Below are 20,849 nucleotides of genomic sequence, written 5' to 3' on the forward strand. Positions count from 1 at the left end.
AGAGTCACTTTCGAAGCACTCGCCCGCCCACCCGATATGGCGGCTGAATCTTAAGTTTACCCTGCTGAGGACTGGCCTGGTGGGCGGTTAACGTTGCAGTTGCCTTGAAGCAAAGCAACTAACTATGGTGCTCTTCTATGGCCCATGGAATAGACTTAATGAGTAAGACGCCAGTGAGAAGTTCTTGATGAGATGTCTACAAGACATCTTCATCAAGACATCTCTAAGACATCTGTAAACCAGAGCAGAAAACAAAGATGCAATGTCCCCGACATGTTGCACAATGGCCCCAAATCTTTTGCGGCGGACATAGGTTGGTTGTGACGATTTGAAAAAACTTGGTTCTAAAAAAAACTGCTTGCCAAGAAGACAGACACTCTCAAACCAGATGACTCTTCACGCAGACGATGAAGAATGCTGGGCCAACAGTTGTGCTGCACATCCTAGGTTCCCAAGTGAAGACTTACCACTCCATTAGGTTTGAAGGCATTCCTGCAGGCAGAATCGCGACGACTCTGCCGGCACACACTCACAATATTTTTTACGAAGGTGCCATTAATCGCACATGTGATTGATGATGATGATGATGATGGTTGGAGTTTTTTGGCGCAAGGCATGTGCCATGTGATTGAAACCACATCTCATGCCGGGATCCAATTAAACGTTTAATGTACACGTGGTCGTTTTCACAAAGCTGGTGACTGCGGAGCTGTGTGATTCATTGCACCGGTTCTCCCAAGTGCGGCAAGCCGTACCGCAGAACTGGGTGAACCTTACGCTGCCCCGACGCATTCACAAGCACGGGTGAAATATATTTACAATAAAACCTTGGCAACTCTAACCCAGTTAGTTCGACATCCCGGAAAACCGAAACGATTCCCCGTGATCCTGTAATACGTCATCCACTTAATACGAATATTCCTCTTGGTCCAACAGACAAAGTTCTAGCGTACACATCCTCCAAGCAATAACGAGACCCCGGCGCAAACAGAAGAACAGTAGCAGGCAACGTCCATCCTAGATCGTCCTCTGAAAGGTTTATGAGAGAGAGCGCAGAACAAGAACAACACAGCACGTGCAACATCAAAAGTCTTCTATTTAAATGCTCGCAGAGCAAAGAAAGGACCTAAAGGTGTCCACGGGCAAATTAAAGGGTATCCTTGCTCTTATAAACAAGCTTGCTTTCAACATCAAACATGTCGCTTTCACTCACAATGCACACATAGACGGCGGCTGTAATGAGTCCCTGGATTCGTGGCAACTTCCACGGACTCTTTTTTCTTTTCTTCAGGCCGGTTTGCCACAAGCTTGCGATCGTTATTGGCTTTACAAAGTTGCTGTGTGAATAGCTAGTGAGAACGAATGGCATGTTGGGATAATGAAAGAAGCCAAAAGTAACTAACAATGAGAACAAGCTTTCTTTCTTTTTTTTTTTTTTCGCAACCTACCGTAGGCTTCTTTTTGTTCATTTCCCACAAATAAAAGTGTTTTTGTTCACCTCATAAATGAGATCGTACCGGCTAGCAATTCCCACACAAGAAGAAGTGTTACAATCTGCAATAGAAATTAAAACTAAAGTAGCTTCTCTGATCTAGTCGTTTAGGCCTGCTGGCGAGCAATGAACAGCCTTTGTCAGAAGTTCCTAAGACAAGCGAAAAGTTTCTACTCCACGAAAAATTCAAAGCAGAAGACCTAAGTCCTGAGTGCAATTGAAGTATTCTGCGCCAGTAAGAATGTAAAATGCTTTTGCAAGCCTTTTGCCCTAAGATGTTCTGGCCACAGGTGAAAGTTAAGTTACTTTGATTTCTTCGTGGGCTAGAAACTTTCAACAAAGACCGTACCTGGAGGCAAACGTTTCATGCCCCCACACACAAAAAAAGGAAATAATAATATAAAAAGGACGGCAGGATCTTGCCTTTTCTGAACAATATGCTTCCAGCATGACCAAAAGAAAAGGAACCAAACTGGCACTTGTAACTGTAGGCTCGCTCAAACCGCATATAAGTGCAATCACGCCCCTGAAACAACCTCAGATCCATTCCTCTTGTTAAAAACAAACAAAAACGATAAAAACCCTAGGCTTAAGCTAAGTTATAGCCACACATTTGCTTCTCTGGGCTCCTCGAGGATCGGATACGATATGCAACGTCTACGTGTTTGGTCCTTGACCGCTTCCGATGAAAGAAAGAAGCGTAACAGTTTGTCCGCCACTTCACTCTCCTGCTCACATCTTCTCTAGCTGGGCAAAGTCTCCGCAACTGCAGGAAATTGTTTCATGGTGTATTAGCACTCGAAGAGAGGGACAGAATAAAAAAGAAAAGCATAGGAGACAGAGGGAGACCTTGGTGCAAAAAAGACTACCATTCCTAGGCCCAGCGAATCTGAAACTTGCAATTAGGTGCCCGTTCCTTTCTTTTCTTTTTGTACCCCAAAACTTCCCTGCCACCAGTGGTCACTAGCACAAGGGGTGCGCTCAACGAGTGTCTATGTGTCAGTGTGTTGTGGCATGTTGTTTTGGCGTGTGCAACTTGGTTTGGTCCCACCGAGCGTAAAGCCGCCTGAATCTGGCTTGAGGGGCGGCACGTGAAGAAAGAGAAACAACTGCACTGCACCGCTTCGCTCTAAAGTTTGCACTGTAGCTCAGACTCGCAACACTCCTCTCTTTTTTTTTTTCCCCTTCAAGAACAATCAGCGCCCCTCACGGGAGCAAATAGAAACAACGACCCAATCTAACATCGTGATGAGTCAGGCTGCCGGAGAAATGCCACAAAACGGCCGACCGAATATTTTCTCGGTGGCGGAGGGGACTGATTCCCCCATGTGGCACATATAAGTAAAGGGAGGGAGAGAGAGTGAAATAATATAAAAGCAAGCCTCAATCCCACCTTTGCACAAACACGCGGAATGACGCCGATCTAAACTCCACTCGTCTTGTGAGAACAAATTGATGTGTCGCGAGTACGGCATTAAGCAAGTGTGAGGCTTTACACCGTTTCAACCCCTACTTGACCCAGAAAAATACGGACACGCCTGAAATGTATTTGTTCTTGGCATGCCAGCGTTCTTGAGATTGTTAGCACAAGATGAACGTGTCGAGCTTTGCCTCACTTTCCTTCTGACGCTTCCTCATCAATGGCCCGAGAGAACTTGCAGACGTTAAGTAGCTGTTCTTGCAAGAAACAAATGAAAGAGGAATCGCACGCAGGAACAGTTCATACGCGACGCAGGAGCTGGCGTTCCACGCGCGCCCTGTGAGACAAGCTTGTTTCAAGACGCCAGACACGATGCAACGACCCCGCTCTCTGCTGTCTTTCTTCGTTGCATTACGGAGCTTATTCCCTGCACGACATGCCGGTTACATGAACGATGATGATGCTTAACCGAAGCGAAAGTAACGGCGATTCAAAACGGGATGCGAGAGGAGATTTCTACGAAGACAGCAAAGAGAAAAGAAGAAAGGGTCACTGAAAGACGACACGATTGCGATGGCACCAAACAAAGCCGTGGCACTTCCGCGCAATCCAGGAACCTGCCCGGAGGAAAACAAAAAGAAGCAAACAGGTTTCACACACTCGCAACACACACCAAACCAAACAGAAACAAAACAGCACACTCGTCTTTGTCCCTCCCACCCTCCTGGATAAAGGCACGCTTGACACTGATGCGTGAGAGTCGTGTTCGTGGGGGAAGAAGCGTCATGAAGGGGGGAAAACTACCGAGAAAGATCAACCCAAGGGGACTGCGAGGCCTGCAGGTCCCTCAAAACACGTGCGCGGCGAAGGAGTGTCTTGTTTTTTCCCGCAGGAAAGAAGAAGAAGAAAAAAAAAAAAAAAACGTCCTCCTCCAACTGAGCCGAGGGGGGGCAGTGGCTTCAAGTTCAAAGTTTTCGCGAGGTTTTGTCTCTTTTTCACACGCACTGACGGGAATTGTCCGTTGCAGACACACAACTGGTGCTCCGTCCGCAATTTCTTCGCGGTCCCGCCACAGCGGTTGGGCGTCCTGTCGTAACGACCATCACGACAGAGGATCGGGCACACTGAAGAGTGATGCCGGGGCTGTGGGCGTCGTCGGACTCTGCGCCGGACTCGTGGTCGTCGTCTCGGAGACGGAGGTGTCGAGAACCGTGAGCTCGACGGTGCCGCGAGCGTCGCGGAGGAGCTCGACGGCCTGCTGATGCGAGAGCCCCTCGAGCGAGTTGCCATTGACGGAGAGGATGGCGTGGCCCCGGCGGAGCCGGCCGTCTATCGCGGCGGCGCCCTCCTCGAACACGGTCTTGACGTAGATGGGGAGGTCGCCGTGGGGCGACCCCGCACCCCCGACGATGCTGAACCCCAGGCCCTCCGCGCCCCTCTCTAGGGTTACGGTCATGGGTCCGTTAGCAGTGCTGCAATGGAAGTTGGGACGTGTAAGCAGGGGGCGCACCCTCATCATCATCATCATCGTAATCATAAGTCCACTAAGTCCCTTCCCACTGGACTTCAACCACTCCTGGCCTGTGCTTCCTGAATCCACTAGTTGCCTCCAAACTTTTGTATTTCGTCCCTCCATTGAGTTAACAGCCTTCCCCTACTTCTGGTCTTGCCACTCGGTAGCCAATCTGCTTTTCTGGTGGTCAACTGGATCTCATTTCGTCACATTACATGCCCAGCCCAGGTCCATTTCTCTTTCCTAATTTGAATTATAATATCTTCCACTTGAGTTTCTTGCCTGATGCAAAAAACTCATCCCTAAGTGTTACTCCTATCACACTTCGTTCCATGGCTCATTGGGCTAATCTAAGTTTTCTTTCCAGGCGTTGAGCAAGTAGAGCGCCAAGTTTCTGCCCCTTACGTCATCACCTTTAATACACATTGGTGTACCTTACAAGTACCTAGATAAACCAAACTGTGAAAAATCGAATTTTCATAATAAGCCCCTTATATTGTGGGATGGTGTGAATGATGGACTTTTCCTGTACTGGCAAAAGAATTAAGAGTTTGACGGCCACTGGCATGTTTGTTATCCCAGCTCATGAAGTGTACTTTCACGGTGTTGCTTCTATAGAGCAGGGGCGGACTATACGCACAAAAATGCAGTATGTCATGAGAACTGGAGCAGAACTGATAGGCAAAGAGGTAACATGTGTCCCATTCAGTATCAGGCTTCAACTTTAATTCACACTTCCGGCAGCATTGAATCGCATTGCATAGATTTAAATTGTGCTCCTGGTTTACAACTTAGTTTCCCCATTTTGCACTTTGAACAACGTCATCAAAAACAGGCTGAAATGCCAACAAAATTGCGGTGCTGGTCACAGGGTAACTCACCTTGAGATTCCTTTGCAGCATTAAGAAAAAATAACAAGGAAAAGCTCTGTCAACAATCGAACACTCAACATCAACGAATGTGCCAGAAATCATAGCTCTATCAACATTGTGGACGCATTTGTCCCATGCCAAAACACTAGAAAAGTTCCTGTAGTCCCACAAAAGGCTTCATTTGTTACACAAGTCATGCCTTCTTTGTAGACTTATTTAACACAATTGGATATCTAATTCTAACAAGAATTAAAAGGTATACTGAAGTGAATCATAAATATTGTTCAAGAGCTTAATCAGATTAAAGTATAGAATATGCATGCAATGTTTTAAGTCGTTTTATAGAAACTGATGTTGAACACACAAAAGGTTTATCTTTGTCATCAAAAGGGTAAACATTTTAAATTTCAAAGACTGACATAGCACGGAAACACACTGAAAGCTAATATGACACCTAAATATTAGTATGAGCGGCGGACACGAACAATGCATTACGTTTTCTCGTACGCCACCCATCCCAGATAAATCACAGCTCTAGACATCTATTATGAAATCAAATAACGGGTTACATGAGCTAAACTTTGTTACACTGTGGCCACTGTGGTTACACTGTGGTTACACTGTGGCCACAAATAAAGTAGTCGCCAATGAACTTCAGTGTCTCTTTAAATTCTACTTTTGAAACATGGCTTTTGCACTTGAACGATATCCAGGTGAAATTTTCAGGGTACGTCTGTGTATCAATATTCCACAACTGTGCATCAACATTTCCTCTCCAGACAGAGTAAGCTTAAGCTCCCCTTGACAGCGCATGGTCCCCATCACTTCTGAAGACCAGAATGGGATGGCCCACTGACAATTTATCATTGCTGAGCTAGATGTGCCCTCAAAACTTCACAAAGTGCAAGAAGTTGATTGATCGGATTGATTGATTGTAGGGTTTAACGCACCGGCGCAACGCAGGCGATGAGAAGCGCCGTAGTGGAGGGCTCCGGATTAATTTTGACCACCTGGTGATCTTTAACGTGCGCCGAAATCTCGTACAAACGGCCGTTTTTGCTTTTTGCCTCCATCAGAAAAGCGGCCGCCGCGGCCGGGAATCTACCCCGCGACCTCGTGCTCAGCAGCACAACGCCTTAGTCACTGAGCCACCGCGGCGGGCAAAGTGCAAGAAGTGAGAAGTGAGGCGTCCACTCACGATTCAGAGCGAGAGACGGGCACCACGGGGGTGTGCCCCCCGGCACCTGCCCCCGCGGTGCCCCTCTGGGAGGGTGCCCGACGCAGGCGTCCCACGCGCAGGCAGATGCGCCCCATGGTGGTCTTGAGCAGGGCGGCCGCCTCCTCCTGGCTGGCACCCTGCAGGCTGTGGCCGTTCACCTCCAGGATCTGGTCCCCCTGGCACAGCCGCCCGTCCAGCTGCGCCACGCCCCCTTTCACTACCTGGATGGGAGGAGCAAGGAACAGGGACGACAGGAGGCGTCTTGTCACGGCTGCTGTCGTAATCACAGCCCCTGGAGCTAACTGAACTAAGTGCGGGGCAACAAGTTTGCACCGTCGCATGAAGACGAAGTGTTTCTGCCAACACATAATGATATACTGTGCTTGTGTTGCTACCAGATTGGTGTCATCATCGTCAGCCCATCTACGCCCGCTTCAGGGCAAAGGCCTCTCCCATGGATTTCCAATCATCCCAGTCCTATGCTAACTGTGACCAATCTATCCCCGCACACTTCTTGATCGCACCTGCCCACCTAACTTTATGCCGCCCCCTGCAACGCTTGCCTTCTCTAGGGATCCACTCTGTTGCCCTTAATGACCAACGGTTATCTTGCCTTCGCATTACATGCCCTGCCCACACCCATTTCTTCTTCTTACTTTCTTCTAATATGTCCTTAACACGCGCTTGTTCCCTGACCCACTCTGCTCTCTTCTTGTCCCTTAATGTTACACCTAACACCTTCCGTTACATTGCTTGCTGAGTCATCACCAATTTAAGTTGAACCCTCTTAGTGAGCCTCCAGCTTTCTGCCTGTAGGTCAGTACCGGTAAGATGCAGCTGTCATACACTTTGTTTACACAGGCTGATGTAAAGGGTGGCCAAAGAGATGTCCCTATCCCTCCTGAGGTGGCCAGGATGCACGGAGGGAAAGGCCAGCTGGTGGCATTGCAAGAAACCCACCAGTGCATGCAGGCAAGGCCGCAGCAGCAGCAGCAGCGGTGCCCAAAAAGTCGCAAGAAGGGTGAAATAAAACTTTGCTTCTAAAGAAGCAGCGTTGGAGGGGAATCATTTGGGAGGGGGAATTTATGAGTGAACAACTAGCACCTCCACTGTTTGAGACTAAGGATGTACCCTGCCACTGTGGAATGGCAGTGGAGAAGGTTGGAAAAAATTACGCAACCTGCAAGCATTGGGATGCCAGTAAGAGTGGACTCCTTGTGGTATCCAAAAGGAGAGCCAAGCCAAAAGCAAGCAAGTTCACACTGATTCACTCCTATTAAGAAATTGTGCCCACTACATGATGAAAACTGTACTGGATGAGTGTGCCTGCGTTCGGCGAAAAATATGTCCAATCGCGTAGCCCCTTTACTACAACTCGGTTTCGCTCAATCTCTACTGCGTTCCAGCCACGGCCAAACACTTCTAAAGCCTGCAGAGGTATTTATAATAAACAAACAATCGTCAGAGTGATTCAATGCTTCTGTTGTCTGTAGCACAACCCAGTGCACAGACACCACGACTTATTTCGACAGCTTACATACGTCCTGGGCGGTAAGTCACCAATTGCAACAAGCAACTTTCCTATCCACCCTGAACTCAATGTATCCAAATTTAACCCTTCTTCTCACGCATAATGGGGAGGTGGAGCTTCTTGAAATCATACCTCGGAGATGAAGACCCCCGGCGCGTTCCGCCGCCCGACGATGCTGAGGCCCAGTCCCCGTCCGGCCTTCTTGTGGAGCTCAACGCTGAGGACGTCCTGCTGGGGCTCTTCCTCGCGCAGCACCAGCATCCGCACCACCGACGAGGTTTGCCGCAGCGCACCAATGGCCGCCTCATGGCACGCCTCCCGAAGGTCCTCACCGTTCACCTGCGCGGGAACCAGAGGACACACTATGGTACAGGCGCCATCATAAGTAAGTGGAACAGGGATTTGTGGATATCACAAAATATTCGCCTTACTGGCTTTATGACAGCCATTACCGGTTTACAGGAAGCTTTTTCTATTCGGGAGGTCTCCTTTACCCGCTGAGCAATTCAGCCAGGCAGTTTGCAGAAGAAGAAATTCCTGTAAACTTACGAGATCGTGTTCAAATTACTTGCGACGGCACCTGAACTTGGGGAATGAATGGATGAGTGAACAAGCTTTATTAGTGCAAGGATGGTCACTTGGCCTAGTTGGGTGGGGGGGAGGACATCGAGTAAGGATCTTTACGCCCGTAGGTGGATTCTGTAGACAAGAGCGAAGACCCACAAGGATGCTACTGGAAAGGGTTATAGAAAAAGTCTTGCAAAGTAGTAACATTGTCGGTATTGGTCTTGCCATGGCTCCATTCGGCTTGGAGTATCAGACATGTCCGAAGCTGTGCTCTATATTAGGTGTGGCTCCTGTGGTGCGAGTAACACATATGACGTGTGCGCTGTTGGCTATAGCTGGTTACAACAATTCAGCAGGTGTGAATGGGGTGTTGCCCCTTCTTTGAGAAAGAAAAAGGGAGGGAGCGCAAGGCACAGCCCCAGTCAAGAATCACCAAGGAAGGCATAAGGGAAAAGGACATCTTTTCCGCGTGCCTTCTTGATGCTCTTAGATTTCTTCATTAAATTCCCCATTTCCCATTACACAGCTGATCACTGTTATAAAAGAATAATGCACTCCACCGGTACAGCTTTATTTTGTGAGTAACCTTCAGTGACCAGATACTACTGGCTTGCCAAGCCCTCCTCCAGATTCACCAAACGACATCTCACCTCGAGGATCTGGTCGCCTGGTCGTAAGCGCCCGTCCATGGCAGCCGCCCCATCTGGGTACACTTCGTGAATGATCACGGCACCCTGTTTACGGGGGAAAGCAGAACCGAAACAAAGAGAGTATTATCAGTAAATGATTGTAGTGAAGATGTATTTTGTACCACATTCCTGAGTTATCACGGGGGGTTGGGGGGCTTGCACGACAATCCGAATACTAGATCCGAGGCCATCTACAAATACAAACAGGAACTTTCAAACAGGAAAAAATACGGACAGGACAAATACAAACAGGAACTTTCCCGCACCCACTTCTGTATAGCTACTGCTACCCTGGGACAGTGGGCGGTCTGTAAAACATGCGGCAAAAGGGCAGATCTCAAACACATAGCATGGGCATGGACAGAAAAGCAAAACAATAACAAAAAAATAAACATATTTAATATTAGAGGCAGGTGCTGTTAACTACGACAACTGATCCAAGAAGCTGAAGAAGCCACTAGGGGTCAAGGACTCCTATTTGACGAATAAAAAGGAGGGCAGGGGACTTCCACCCATTCCCCATCCAGCTTCCTAGGAAACAATTGTTCCTCTTCCCCTCCAGTAACCACAACGCAAGCGTTAACACCAGCACCTTCTTCTTTGGCATCAGTTAATAAGACATACTCATTGAATTAATGAAAGAAGATGGCTTTGAAGTTGTGTAATAGATTACGAGGCAGCTTTGTACAATATGTTTAAATCAAGGCACAACATATTTGGTACCACATCAACATGTTTCAGCCAGCCAGAGAATCGGTTGTATCCTCACAATTTAAAAGTTTGGGACTTAACTGAAAGTTAAGTGCCAAAATTTTTTATAACTACTATTCTGCAGACGAATGGCATGAGAAGTAAAAAATTCCCAACAAAGGGCATTTAATTCCAGATTGGGTTTTGTCTAGGTCCATGAAATACCATTTTTAGCCTCCTAAAAGGCCAGAAAGGCTACCGCATTTACTCAAATACAGGCCGGCCCTGATTTTAGATTTATCCCTGAAATTCAGAAGGATGGCAAGTTCAAAAAGTTATCCCTAATTTAAGCCGGCCAGATGTACATGTTGAGATGCTCTGATCACTGGTCAATGCTAAAAAAACAAGGGCAACATATTTTTTTCTTGTTTGCCTTGAATGAAGCTCTCAAAAAATCCCCATGGAAGAACCTTTTTAAGCTCTATGCTCTTAGAGTTATGAAATTCAAAAGACAGCTAAGTGCTTTACATAGATTGTGGATGCGAAAGCATGAATGTACAGTTGGATGCCCAAGATGGCTATGCCTTGCATTCGCCTTGCGTCGTCAAAAGGCTCTGTAGTCTTGCTGCTTGAGATGCCTTGCTTTGTGATCCACCTCATCGCTTTCAAATGGCTTCAACCTGCCTTCTATGTCTGGCTCCGCTGCCTGTTCCTGCCGCTGTACAGTTGACAATGGTGAATGTCACATCTTGTTTTTCCCTTGTATCGCTGCATTATTCTGCTCCCTTCAGTTGCAGTATGCTGGTGTGGACAACCACCTCTCGCTACTGCTGAGTTGAAGCTTGTGCCATAGAACACCTCATGCTCTGGAATGCCTCGTGCTACGGAACACTCCTGAAGGAGCCGTTTTTCTGCTACAATAAAACTACAATAGCCGTTTTTTTTTCTTCAATAAAACAACTTTATACAGCCCTTTAGCAATACAGCAGAACCCTGCTTATATGTTCCTCACTATTACATTTTCCTGGCTATTACACCATACTAGTGTGGTCCCTCTGAAATGTCCATAGGCAACCATGTATTGCAATCCCACTTAATACGTCGTCATATCGCAACATTCCTGCTTTGTACATTATGATTATGGGGCAGAAATAATGAAAAAATATAGCTAAAGTAATAAAGAAGCTCTCCCGCTGCCGCTCACCAGGGGTGTGTCGGATCCGCCGACGATGCTGAGTCCCAGCCCCAGCTTCTCCTTGGTGATCTCGATGGCCGTCGGGCGGCCCGGCCGGATGACGTCCGATGCGGGGGAGGTGGCGCCGCTGTCGGCCGACTTGAGCTGCGGTGGCTGCGCCTGGTCTGGCGTGCGTTCGGCCACGGATTCCGGCCGCAGCGGCGACAGCAGTGGCGACGGGAGGCGGCCGTCCGGCGAGGACGGCGATGGCCGGCATTTCGACGAACAGTGCGACAGTGCCAAGGAGCCCACCGTGCCTAAGATTGAACCACCAGGCGGAAATGGGAGGAGAGAGAGCTTAATACTAGCACAGCTCTCACGCAAATGTTCACTAATCCAACATCATAGAAAGAAAACACTCTTCCTTCAAGCGACCACTTTATTCAGAGTTAAGGGGGCACACTGGTATTCGAAACTTTTTTTTTTTTTTTTTTGCTTTCCAACGAATCTTGATAAAACTTGATGGGCTTGTTGAGTTTTCTCAGCCGATTTCAAATATCCAATTAGTTTTGATGTAAGGTATTTAGTTTTCCCGAGGTACTTAAAAATAGTTCTTGATTGTTCCTGAGAACAATAAAAAAGCTAATCAACAAAAAATTACCACTAAGGCATGAATAGACACCAGAAGTTGTGAAGAATGAAATGTGGGAAGCAATTTTTTTTTGTTTTGCAATCACATACAAGTCTACATCGATTCTATCTTCTAGGTTAGAAGTACTCCTGCTAACCAATTAAAAATAATGCCAATTAAACAACTATCAAAATTCAAAATGCAAAAATCTGATTCCTCCACTGGATGGTTTAATCATTAAGCTTTATGCTGCAACAAAAAATATATTTCTAGCTGGTCTATATGCTGGGGTGTGCCTCTCGAAAATTTCCTATCACTGCAATACCGCTCATGACGAAAAAGGAAAAAAATAATAGAAAAACCGTTATTTTTTTTTCATCGAAATCGGGCTTGTGTGGCTTCTATAAGCACCTGGTGCTGTTCAAATACAACTTTCCTGAGGAAAAACTGTGAAAACTAAGGAAAAAGTGATATACCTAAAAAAATGCTTTTTTAGGTGCAATTTTTTGATCCCAAAGACCCATGTGCCCCCCTAAACATGATCCCGAATGAAATGCGGGCGTTTCGTATTTTGATTATATTGGATTACAAGTAACTCAATCACAAAACGTGACATATACCGCAACAATGGCACGTCAGTCATGATTCTTTGCATCACAGAAGAACGGAAGGCCCTGCAGACCTGCAGAGAGGTTTTTGACCAGCTGTGCTCAACGAACAAGTAAAATGTCCAACTGCAATTCATTTCTCATAGAGGAGCTTAACAAACGAGCCCCATCATGCTGCGAGCTGTACGTGCACTAAATAAAGTAGGACATATGTTGGCGACGCGTTGGCACGTCTTGGCGACGCGTGCGTCAGCATGCCATTCCTCAGTCTTTCAGAAAAACAACTTGGTAATCTGTTCTCCGCGGCAGTGCTCCCCACACGCTAAATCGCGTCTTTCTTGTGTGCTGTTTTTCTATAGATACGGCGGTTATCTTCATTATGTGCAGTGCCTGCTACTTTCCAGGCTTGTTCGCGCAGCCTGGCTGATGCTGCGTGAATACTTAAAATTGTGTTTTCCGAAATAAACTACCTATTAGTTAAGAGTCAGCGCTTGCCCATGTAGCCACTCTCTTCGTCCTTCATATTGTTGGTCGCGCTGTAAGCAATAATTGAATGGAGTACCAATTTGCCTCAACTCTCACGTTAATCAACTATCTTATTGCTTGTCCGTGTTCGCCCCAATGAGCGTTTTGCCTCTTAAATATATTCTTGTTCCGTTCTTAGAGTGCAGCCCAATGATACTAGCACAGTGATGCATTCCCCGCAGCGTTCAAACACTGGCACCCACTGCCAACATGTGACGCCTCAGACAAAACAGTCACAAACTGCACGTATCACGCGAGCCGCTTCTCACAGAGAACAAGGTGACTGTACATACAGGGTGGTGCGACGATAACTGGAACACTATAAAAATTTCTCCTGAGCTAACCACCATTCTGTTCGTGCTCAAACTTCCCACGAAGGTCACATTTTGTGGTCTATTTTGTTCGACACCAGGAGCAACGACGGTACTTACCTGTTTATTCTGAAAATAAAAACGATTTTTGCCTATGAGAAAATGGCGGCTGGTTTGGACGTGCGAGCCAATGCAAGTTGATCTTGGAACGCCAGCACCGCCTGGGGTATGCAGAGCGAAACGGACAATGGGGATTCACGGTAGAAAGGAGCCGAATGAGGTAGCAGACGATCAGAAAATCTCTTTCGTCCCTAGTTTATGATGATCACAAGTAGTTGCATAAGAGCTGATTCCAATCATAATAAAATATCCCCACGGTTCACCGTAGCCAATAAACGTTGGATTTGTTTCCCCACCTGCTTTCACATTTTCTGATCGTCTGCCACCTCATTTGGCTCCTTCCTACCGTGGAAGGAGCCAAATGAGGTAGCAGACGATCAGGAAACCTGCTTTCACATTTTCTGATCGTCTGCAACCCCATTTGGCTTCTTCCTGCCGTGGAAGGAGCATGAATCCACATCGTCTGTTTTGCTCTGCATACCCCAGGGGGAGCCATCGTTTCAAGATCAGCTTGCACCGGCCCGCACGTCCAAATCGGCCGCCATTTTCCCATAGGCGAAAATCGTTTTTATTTATTTAAAGAAAAAAACAGGTAAGTACTGTCGTTGCTCCCGGTGTCAAACAAAATAGACCACAAAATGCGACCTTCGCGTGAAGTTTGAGTGCGAACACAGCGGCAGTTTGCCAAGGAAAAAATTTTAAAGTGTTCCAATTATCGCCGTACCACCCTGTACAAACACAGCTAGGCCTAGTCTACCCTCTACATCTACCCGCTACACACAGCTACGGCTGTACTCACGGATATGTTTTGAGGGGCAGCAAGCGGGGGAGAGAAGAAGAAGAAGAAGAAGGCGGCATGCGGTGGCGAGGAGGAGAGCCCCGAGCATGCACACAGGCCGCACAACGAGTAGAGAAGAGGAAGAAGAGGAGGGCATTCGCACAGCAGCAGGCACGTATGCACCGTTCCCCACACCAAGACAGCAGCAGCGGCAGCAGCAGAAGAAGCACAGGAGAGAGAGAGAGAAGAGGAAGAGAGAGAGAGCAAAAGAGCGAGAGAGAGAAAGAGAGCGTTGCGCTGCAGACGCTCTACTGTGGCAAGCTGGCCAGACAAGAATCATTTTTAGCGGCACGGCCACTCAGCCCGGCCTCCACTGACAACCCTTAATAAAGGAGCACATGGTTCTTTGATCAAAAATTTTATTTTTACAGTTATGATGATAAAAAGTGGGGTGGCATATGTAGTTTTTCATTCTGAGCGTAGATATAAAATTTGTTTTTGTGTAAAATGACTACATTCAAATTTTTGGGGATTTTTATTTTTGATTTTTTAACAGCCTTTGTAAAATAACTGCTGGAGGGATGCAGCTGAACAAGGTGCCAGTGAACTGTGCGCAAATCAAGGAGTGCAATAAGAGTAACATCACCATTCTATCTGGTCTGTATCAGAAGTTATGCCCCTTTGAAGTTCGGTTTTGTGGTTCCCACCTTCCAATCCCAAACTTCAAACAGTCATGCCTCCTACTACAGACCTGATAGAAAGATTCTGTTAGTCTTATTGCACTCCTTGATTTGTGCACCACTCGCTGGCACCTTGTTCAGCTGCATCCCTTCAGCAGTTTTTTTACAAAGGCTGTCAAAAAGTCAAATATAAAAATCCAGAAAAATTTGAATATAGTCATTTTATGCAAAAAAAAATTAATTATATCTACAATCAGAATGAAAAACTACATATGCCACCCAATTTTATCATTAGAACTGTAAAAATAAACTTTTCTGGTTTAAGACCAGTGTGCACCCTTAAAAATTTGAGCCCCCGATGGGCTGACTCACGCGATCAACTGCCGTTTTTTTTTTAAATCTTTTTCTGAGCTACACTGCGCACTTGAAAACTAAGCGGTGCAACCAGTTTATAATGCCCTTACTAAATGTTAAAAAACAATGCATTCTACCTGTATTCATTCACAACCTCCGTAAAAGAGCGCCCACAAAGAACCAGGATTAATGCTGTCAGCAGGTTTATTTTGAACTTATTTTCCATCTCCATTCTGCACATAAGGCAGTTGAGCACCAAACCTGCCACTGGAATCACATCACAGTCTTCGATGTACTAGAAGGCGGTTCTAAGCCGGTTCTATTCAAACCATGTGGCCTGGGCTCCATTTAGATGGGTGGAACGCTTCAGCCAAGTTGAGCTCGTAACCAGTTATAATTAAGCCCTGGTTTTGCATCTTTACACTTTACGACAAAAATATACAGCACACAAAGTGATGGGAAACGGAAGATATAAGACTGACAGCACGGGAGCTCGTGTTGTTAGTCCTCTCTTAGTTTCCCGCCGTTTTGTGCAACGGACATTTTTCATGATGAACTTCTTTCCGTTCTGCTTCAGTTCCATTTCACCTCGCGGAGTGCAAATAGCTCAGGTCGATGCGACGCTTGGTCTATTGCAAGCTACGGACACTTGTATCATTGCACTGTGCTTTGAGAGCCACACAAACGTACTTCTGAAGAACTATACCCGCTACTTTTGCAAATGCAACCAAAGTGGTTGAGCTACACATACAAACTAGGTGCACAAAACTCACTCCTACTGTGCCGCTCGAATGTTTAGGTTACAGCTACTCGAGTACAACAGTTACTTTCTGTACAAAACAAGCAACTCGCAAGGTCAAAGATTGTAAAAATGAAACTAAACGGGGAACGTGTACAGTTCGAGACACAAGACGCAGAACATGCACATTGCTTCTACTAAAACGCCTAACTCACATTTACTAGGATTGCCTCTTCAGCAATCAATACACATCATTTGTCTAGCAGTGTCACGAAGATGATGTAAATGCAGCACAAAGCCTCAAAATGGCTTCCAGGCTACGACAGTACAAGACAGCATGCAATAAAATACCAGCATGTGACTGATTGTCTAACCCCAGAGAATACAGCTAACTGGGTGTTTCGTGAGTGGTTGATTGTCTATGTGGCAGTAACTGCTTACTTTCGTGTACTAGCTAAACTTTAAGAGGTGCCAGGGTGGACTCAATTGCCCACACATTCGATGCTTCTTCAAACGTGTCACTATAGCGTTCTGTAAAGCATTGCCAATAGAAGCAATGCACAAGATGAACTCCCTTGCTGCGCATTTCACATTATTTCACTTCTGAGAGGGCTGCCATAAAAGGTTTTTGGCAGTTGCGAACGTCCGCTTAAAGGGGCTATGCAGACAAAACACAAGTTTGGTTCATTCGAAAGATTGCCTCGTTAGAATCATACTGATACCACTTTTTAATGCAAATTTCGCTCAAATAAGCTACATAATTGGGAAACAAGGGAATGGCCATGCGACCCACTAGCTCATTTCCCGCAACAGAACCTATGATGTCATATGTGCCAGCTCTGTGATTGGCTGAGGCCGGAAAAAGCAAACGCAAATTAGGCAGGGCTTATAAGCTTGCCGAACGAGCTATTTGCGCTTAAATGTAGGGCACATTCTTTTTAGCAGTAAGAATTGTGGGGTAAACAGTAGAAATTACGAAAATACACATAAACATAGAAGTACCGATGCACACTGCTGTTGGTACTGGGTGCACTATGCTTGTTTTAGCTGCACAGCAGTCCACCGCTTTGGAGTTGTCTTACGCTACACTGGCCGATTGGCGTAAGTGACATAGCCTTACGTGACCTTGTTTTTCGAGGATACCCCATGTTTCACAAAACGATTATTTTCTACCTCAACAAAAACAGGCCAGGTACAAATGCAACTGAAACAAAGCAAAAGCAAAAAAAAAAAAAAAAAAAAGGCCCGCCGTGGTATGGTGGCGCCATCTAGGTTGACTAACGGCAAACAAGGCTCCGCTGCAGCTTGAAGACCTAGCTGTTCTTGTGATGTCCTTGCAGACGTCTAAAAACACACGATTTGGCGAGAAAATCAAAATATTAGGTAATCTAAATTGATTAACTTCTCAGTGAATAAAGCGTCGTTTGCTGCCGGACAAGCGCTGGGGGCACTATAAAACACGAAATCTTTCGAATAAAGCAAACTTGTATTTTGTCTGCATGGCCTCTTTAAAGTGAATAGATGGGCAGCGGGGGATGTCTGGTTATGGGAGGGGGAGGTTTGAGGAGTGAGTGCCGAAGAAGACGTAGCAGCCAGTGGGCACTAGAGATAGGCCTGGCTGTCCTCGGTCGACATCCGTTGGAGCAAGCTGTGGAGCCATCGTATCGTCCCCAGCTCTGGGCATGATAGCGTGCGGTCTCAGAATGAGTGAGCAGTAAAAAATGGGAACAAGAAGAAAAAAGCCACAGCTCCAAAATGCGCTATAGCGCCACAAAAAGCTTGCACTAGAAAAAAAAGTACAAAATGTGATGGAAAGCTGCCAATGACAAAAAAGTGGCAAAACCTTACGTGCAACGAGACGTCACCTCGAATACAGGTTGATAATAAGCAGCTCATTGTCTCGACAGGACTAACCTAGTACGATCGATGGGCTGTAATTCAATTTTTGCTTCAGTACTGACATATCATAACAGCCATTTTAAAAAAGAAAAAAGAATAAGACATTCGCTATTAAGCTATCTGCTATTGTTTGACTGCTTCTTTGCTGCCCGCTTCCTTGTTCACATTTATTTCACAGCCTCAGTTCGTCCTACCGAAACTAAGTTTAAAATCTTGGGTGACCATTGTCTTCATAGCAATACGTAAAGTTTCTGCTTGATTTGTATGAGAAATTACAAGCTGCTATAAATGTTTGATACGGTAACAAATTACGTGATGACTACACGCAGCTGCTGTTTGCTTTTCACCTTATTATTAAAACGAAACGTTCCTTGCTTTCAACCAGTAAATGCCCCATCTAGCCAGATTTGAAGCTTGGACGAGATGGCTGTATTTGAAAGAAAGTGCAAGTGCGTGTTTGCGTCTTCTTCCATCTTCAGATCTGCGTTCTTTGTTATTAAACGGGTATTGTGACTACACCACATACTTCTAAAGCACACCAAAAAAGAAAATTCACAAAGCAGACCACTCGGCGAACATCTAGCAAGCACATAGCAAAGATTCTAGGTAACACTAACACCAACTACGCTACCCAAGCACCAGACTGGCCTCAGATCCACCACTTCCCTACTCTGCATAACTCTGATACCTCGACAGCACTGGGCGTGACAAGTCGGGAGCAAAGAACGTGGCTTCCAAAGCGAAACTGTACAGTGGATATTAAAGCCACTAGAGAGATACTAGACACTAGAATGAGAGGTAAGAGAACAGGTTCGGTGAGCGAGCCGCTCTTTGTGGGTAATTGAGGACACTACCACGGCGCCACTGTTCTCGAAGAGCGCACAACTCACTCTTTCGGTTGGAGGCGACAGTGCGCGAGGGCTCCTGGGATTCGATGGAGGCGGACTTCTTTTTGAGCAGGGGGACCACGTTGCCCATGGGCCGTGCCACAATTAGCGTCAGCACGCCCTCGGCCTGCTTCAGCAACTGCGCCACCTGTGCGGCAGTGTGTTAGGAACATGGAGGGTCAGGAACATAACCTAGCAACTTTTTAGGGTATAACAAAGTATAACAAAGTTTGTCACCTTTGAGACACTGTGTTACAAACATAGAGGGTTAGAAACATAGCCTAGCAACTTTCTCGGGTATAACAAAGTTTAACATGGTATAACAAAGTATAACAAAGTCTGCCACCTGTGCGTTAGTGTGTTACAAACATAGAGAGTTAGAGACATAGTATAACAAATTTCTCGGCTGCCACCTGTGCGTTAGTGTTAAAAACATTGACGGTTAGAAAACAGCCCAATAACTTTATCAGGTTAGAGTAGACAGTGGTCACACGAGATTGGAGAACTGAGGCTGCGAAATAAATGCGAACAAAGAAGGAGATGGCAAAGAAGCAGTCAAACAAATGCATCTTTGCAGTTGGAAGGTGATGAATCAAGTCCACTTGTTACATTAGAGTGCAGCGATGTCTGTAATAACTTTATCAGGTTAGAGTCTAGGCAGTGCACTTTAGTTTCTCGGTGGGGGTTGGATGATTCATACGCATTTTCATACGTAGTTTCGCACGTGATTTCTAGTTCTCCCGGTTGTCGACCGCTTCATACACACAATCTCATGCAGTTTCCCGCAAGATTTCTGCTTCTCCCAGCTAGGAGTGGCTACAGCTAAACAGAGGGGAATGATCTCCACACATCTACCCACCGTGTCGTAGTCAGCCCCGCAGACATCGGTGCGGTTGACGGCGAGGATCATGTCGCCGACCCCGAGGCCCGCCTGATGGGCAGGGCTCCCTTCCTGGATGTCCGAGACGAAGATGCCCTGGCCAGCTTCCGCGTGCCTTCCCTCCAGGATCATGATGCCCAGGCCGTGAGTCCCCTGGAAGGATTGCGGACAGAAGTGAACATCGAGCATGTTTTCTCCCTCCTTTCCCTCCTCTTCTCTCCTCTTTGAGAAGTGCCTTCAATGCGGTCTTATTCAGCTGAAGCTCAGCAGCGAGCACCATCTTTTAGCTTTTTCAACATATTGTATGACAAAGCAAACATGTTGAGATAAACATGATGCATCAGCTGTACGCTTGTGCTCAAAATCTGGCACGAGTGAAAGTATGTGCGCTGCACGTGATAAAAGGTAGAGTGCTGGTGTGTCCGAAAGTGCCAGGCTTCTAAGTGCGTTTTAGGTCCTTAAAAGCGACTTCGTGATTTTATACAGTGTAGACCGCTTATAACGTATGCCGCGGGAGCCGCAAAAATCCGCACTATAAGCGGTACCGCACTATAACCAAACCACGCGCGAATTCAACCACATCGCCTCCTAGCTCTCAAGTCAACGTATATTTATCATCACTGAAATGCACAGCACTTAAAAACGAAGGCACGATCTATATTCCGTATTATTTTTAACATCAGCCGCTGCTGCAGGGCAAAAGCGCAGTCTCACAAATGGCGAGCGCGGCTTTAGCTTCCGTTGTGTTTGTGTTTTGAAAGACTATGGCTGCGTTTTTAGCGTCTATGAACAGATGCCGCAAGACGTTATAAAAACGCCAGCGGGATTTTTTTTTTTTACCCCACCTTGTGTTCACGATGCCGAAGGCGGCTGCTTATCAGCGCAACGTACTGGTGGTGGAAATCTTCGGCTTCGCGCGGCTCGAATGTTCGGAAAGGGAAAGAGCGGTGGCTTATCTGCAACAACGTTATAAAGCGTGAACCGCGTGGTAGATTTGGTATCGCGAAAACGTGCAGTGCACGCCAGCGCGGATACAACTGGCGTGGTGTGGGCGGCGCGGTAAGAGGCGGCAACATGGCGTCGGCACTGGCCGTGAAGCGGTGCAGGCAGTTCCAGCGACCGCTTCTAACCGCTCGCTGAAATGCCGCACGGTGCGCAAGCGAAGATGCTCATGCAAGAAAAGAGCTAATAATGTGGGCGAAAAGTGGAATATAAACTGCCATCCACGCTGCTTGTGAAAGCGCCCATCAAAAAATACCGCGGTGGTAAG

At 46.5% G+C, this 20,849-nt stretch overlaps 2 protein-coding genes across 7 annotated transcripts in view; one reads left to right on the forward strand and one right to left on the reverse strand.

Moving 5' to 3' along the window:
- The window catches only part of LOC144162848 (uncharacterized), a 369,290-nt gene that overhangs the window by 170,471 nt on the left and 177,970 nt on the right, over positions 1–20,849 (forward strand). The gene's annotated exons all lie outside the window — the stretch shown is intronic.
- Positions 645–20,849, reverse strand: part of LOC144162845 (multiple PDZ domain protein-like) — a 283,629-nt gene continuing 263,424 nt past the window's right edge. For all 4 annotated transcript variants that reach the window (XM_077693545.1, XM_077693543.1, XM_077693544.1 and 1 more), the window contains 7 exons: positions 19,559–19,732; positions 18,703–18,847; positions 11,198–11,484; positions 9,265–9,348; positions 8,180–8,386; positions 6,496–6,737; positions 645–4,384 (listed from right to left, as the gene is read on the reverse strand). In XM_077693545.1, coding sequence (XP_077549671.1) covers positions 4,015–4,384; positions 6,496–6,737; positions 8,180–8,386; positions 9,265–9,348; positions 11,198–11,484; positions 18,703–18,847; positions 19,559–19,732 — 1,509 coding nt within the window. In that variant the 3' untranslated portion in view covers positions 645–4,014. The remainder of the gene's footprint in view (positions 4,385–6,495; positions 6,738–8,179; positions 8,387–9,264; positions 9,349–11,197; positions 11,485–18,702; positions 18,848–19,558; positions 19,733–20,849) is intronic.

The sequence above is a fragment of the Haemaphysalis longicornis genome, unplaced genomic scaffold (genome assembly GCF_048455015.1).
Source record: "Haemaphysalis longicornis isolate Haplotype H1 unplaced genomic scaffold, Haemaphysalis longicornis Haplotype H1 scaffold_12, whole genome shotgun sequence".
Taxonomy (NCBI): domain Eukaryota; kingdom Metazoa; phylum Arthropoda; class Arachnida; order Ixodida; family Ixodidae; genus Haemaphysalis; species Haemaphysalis longicornis.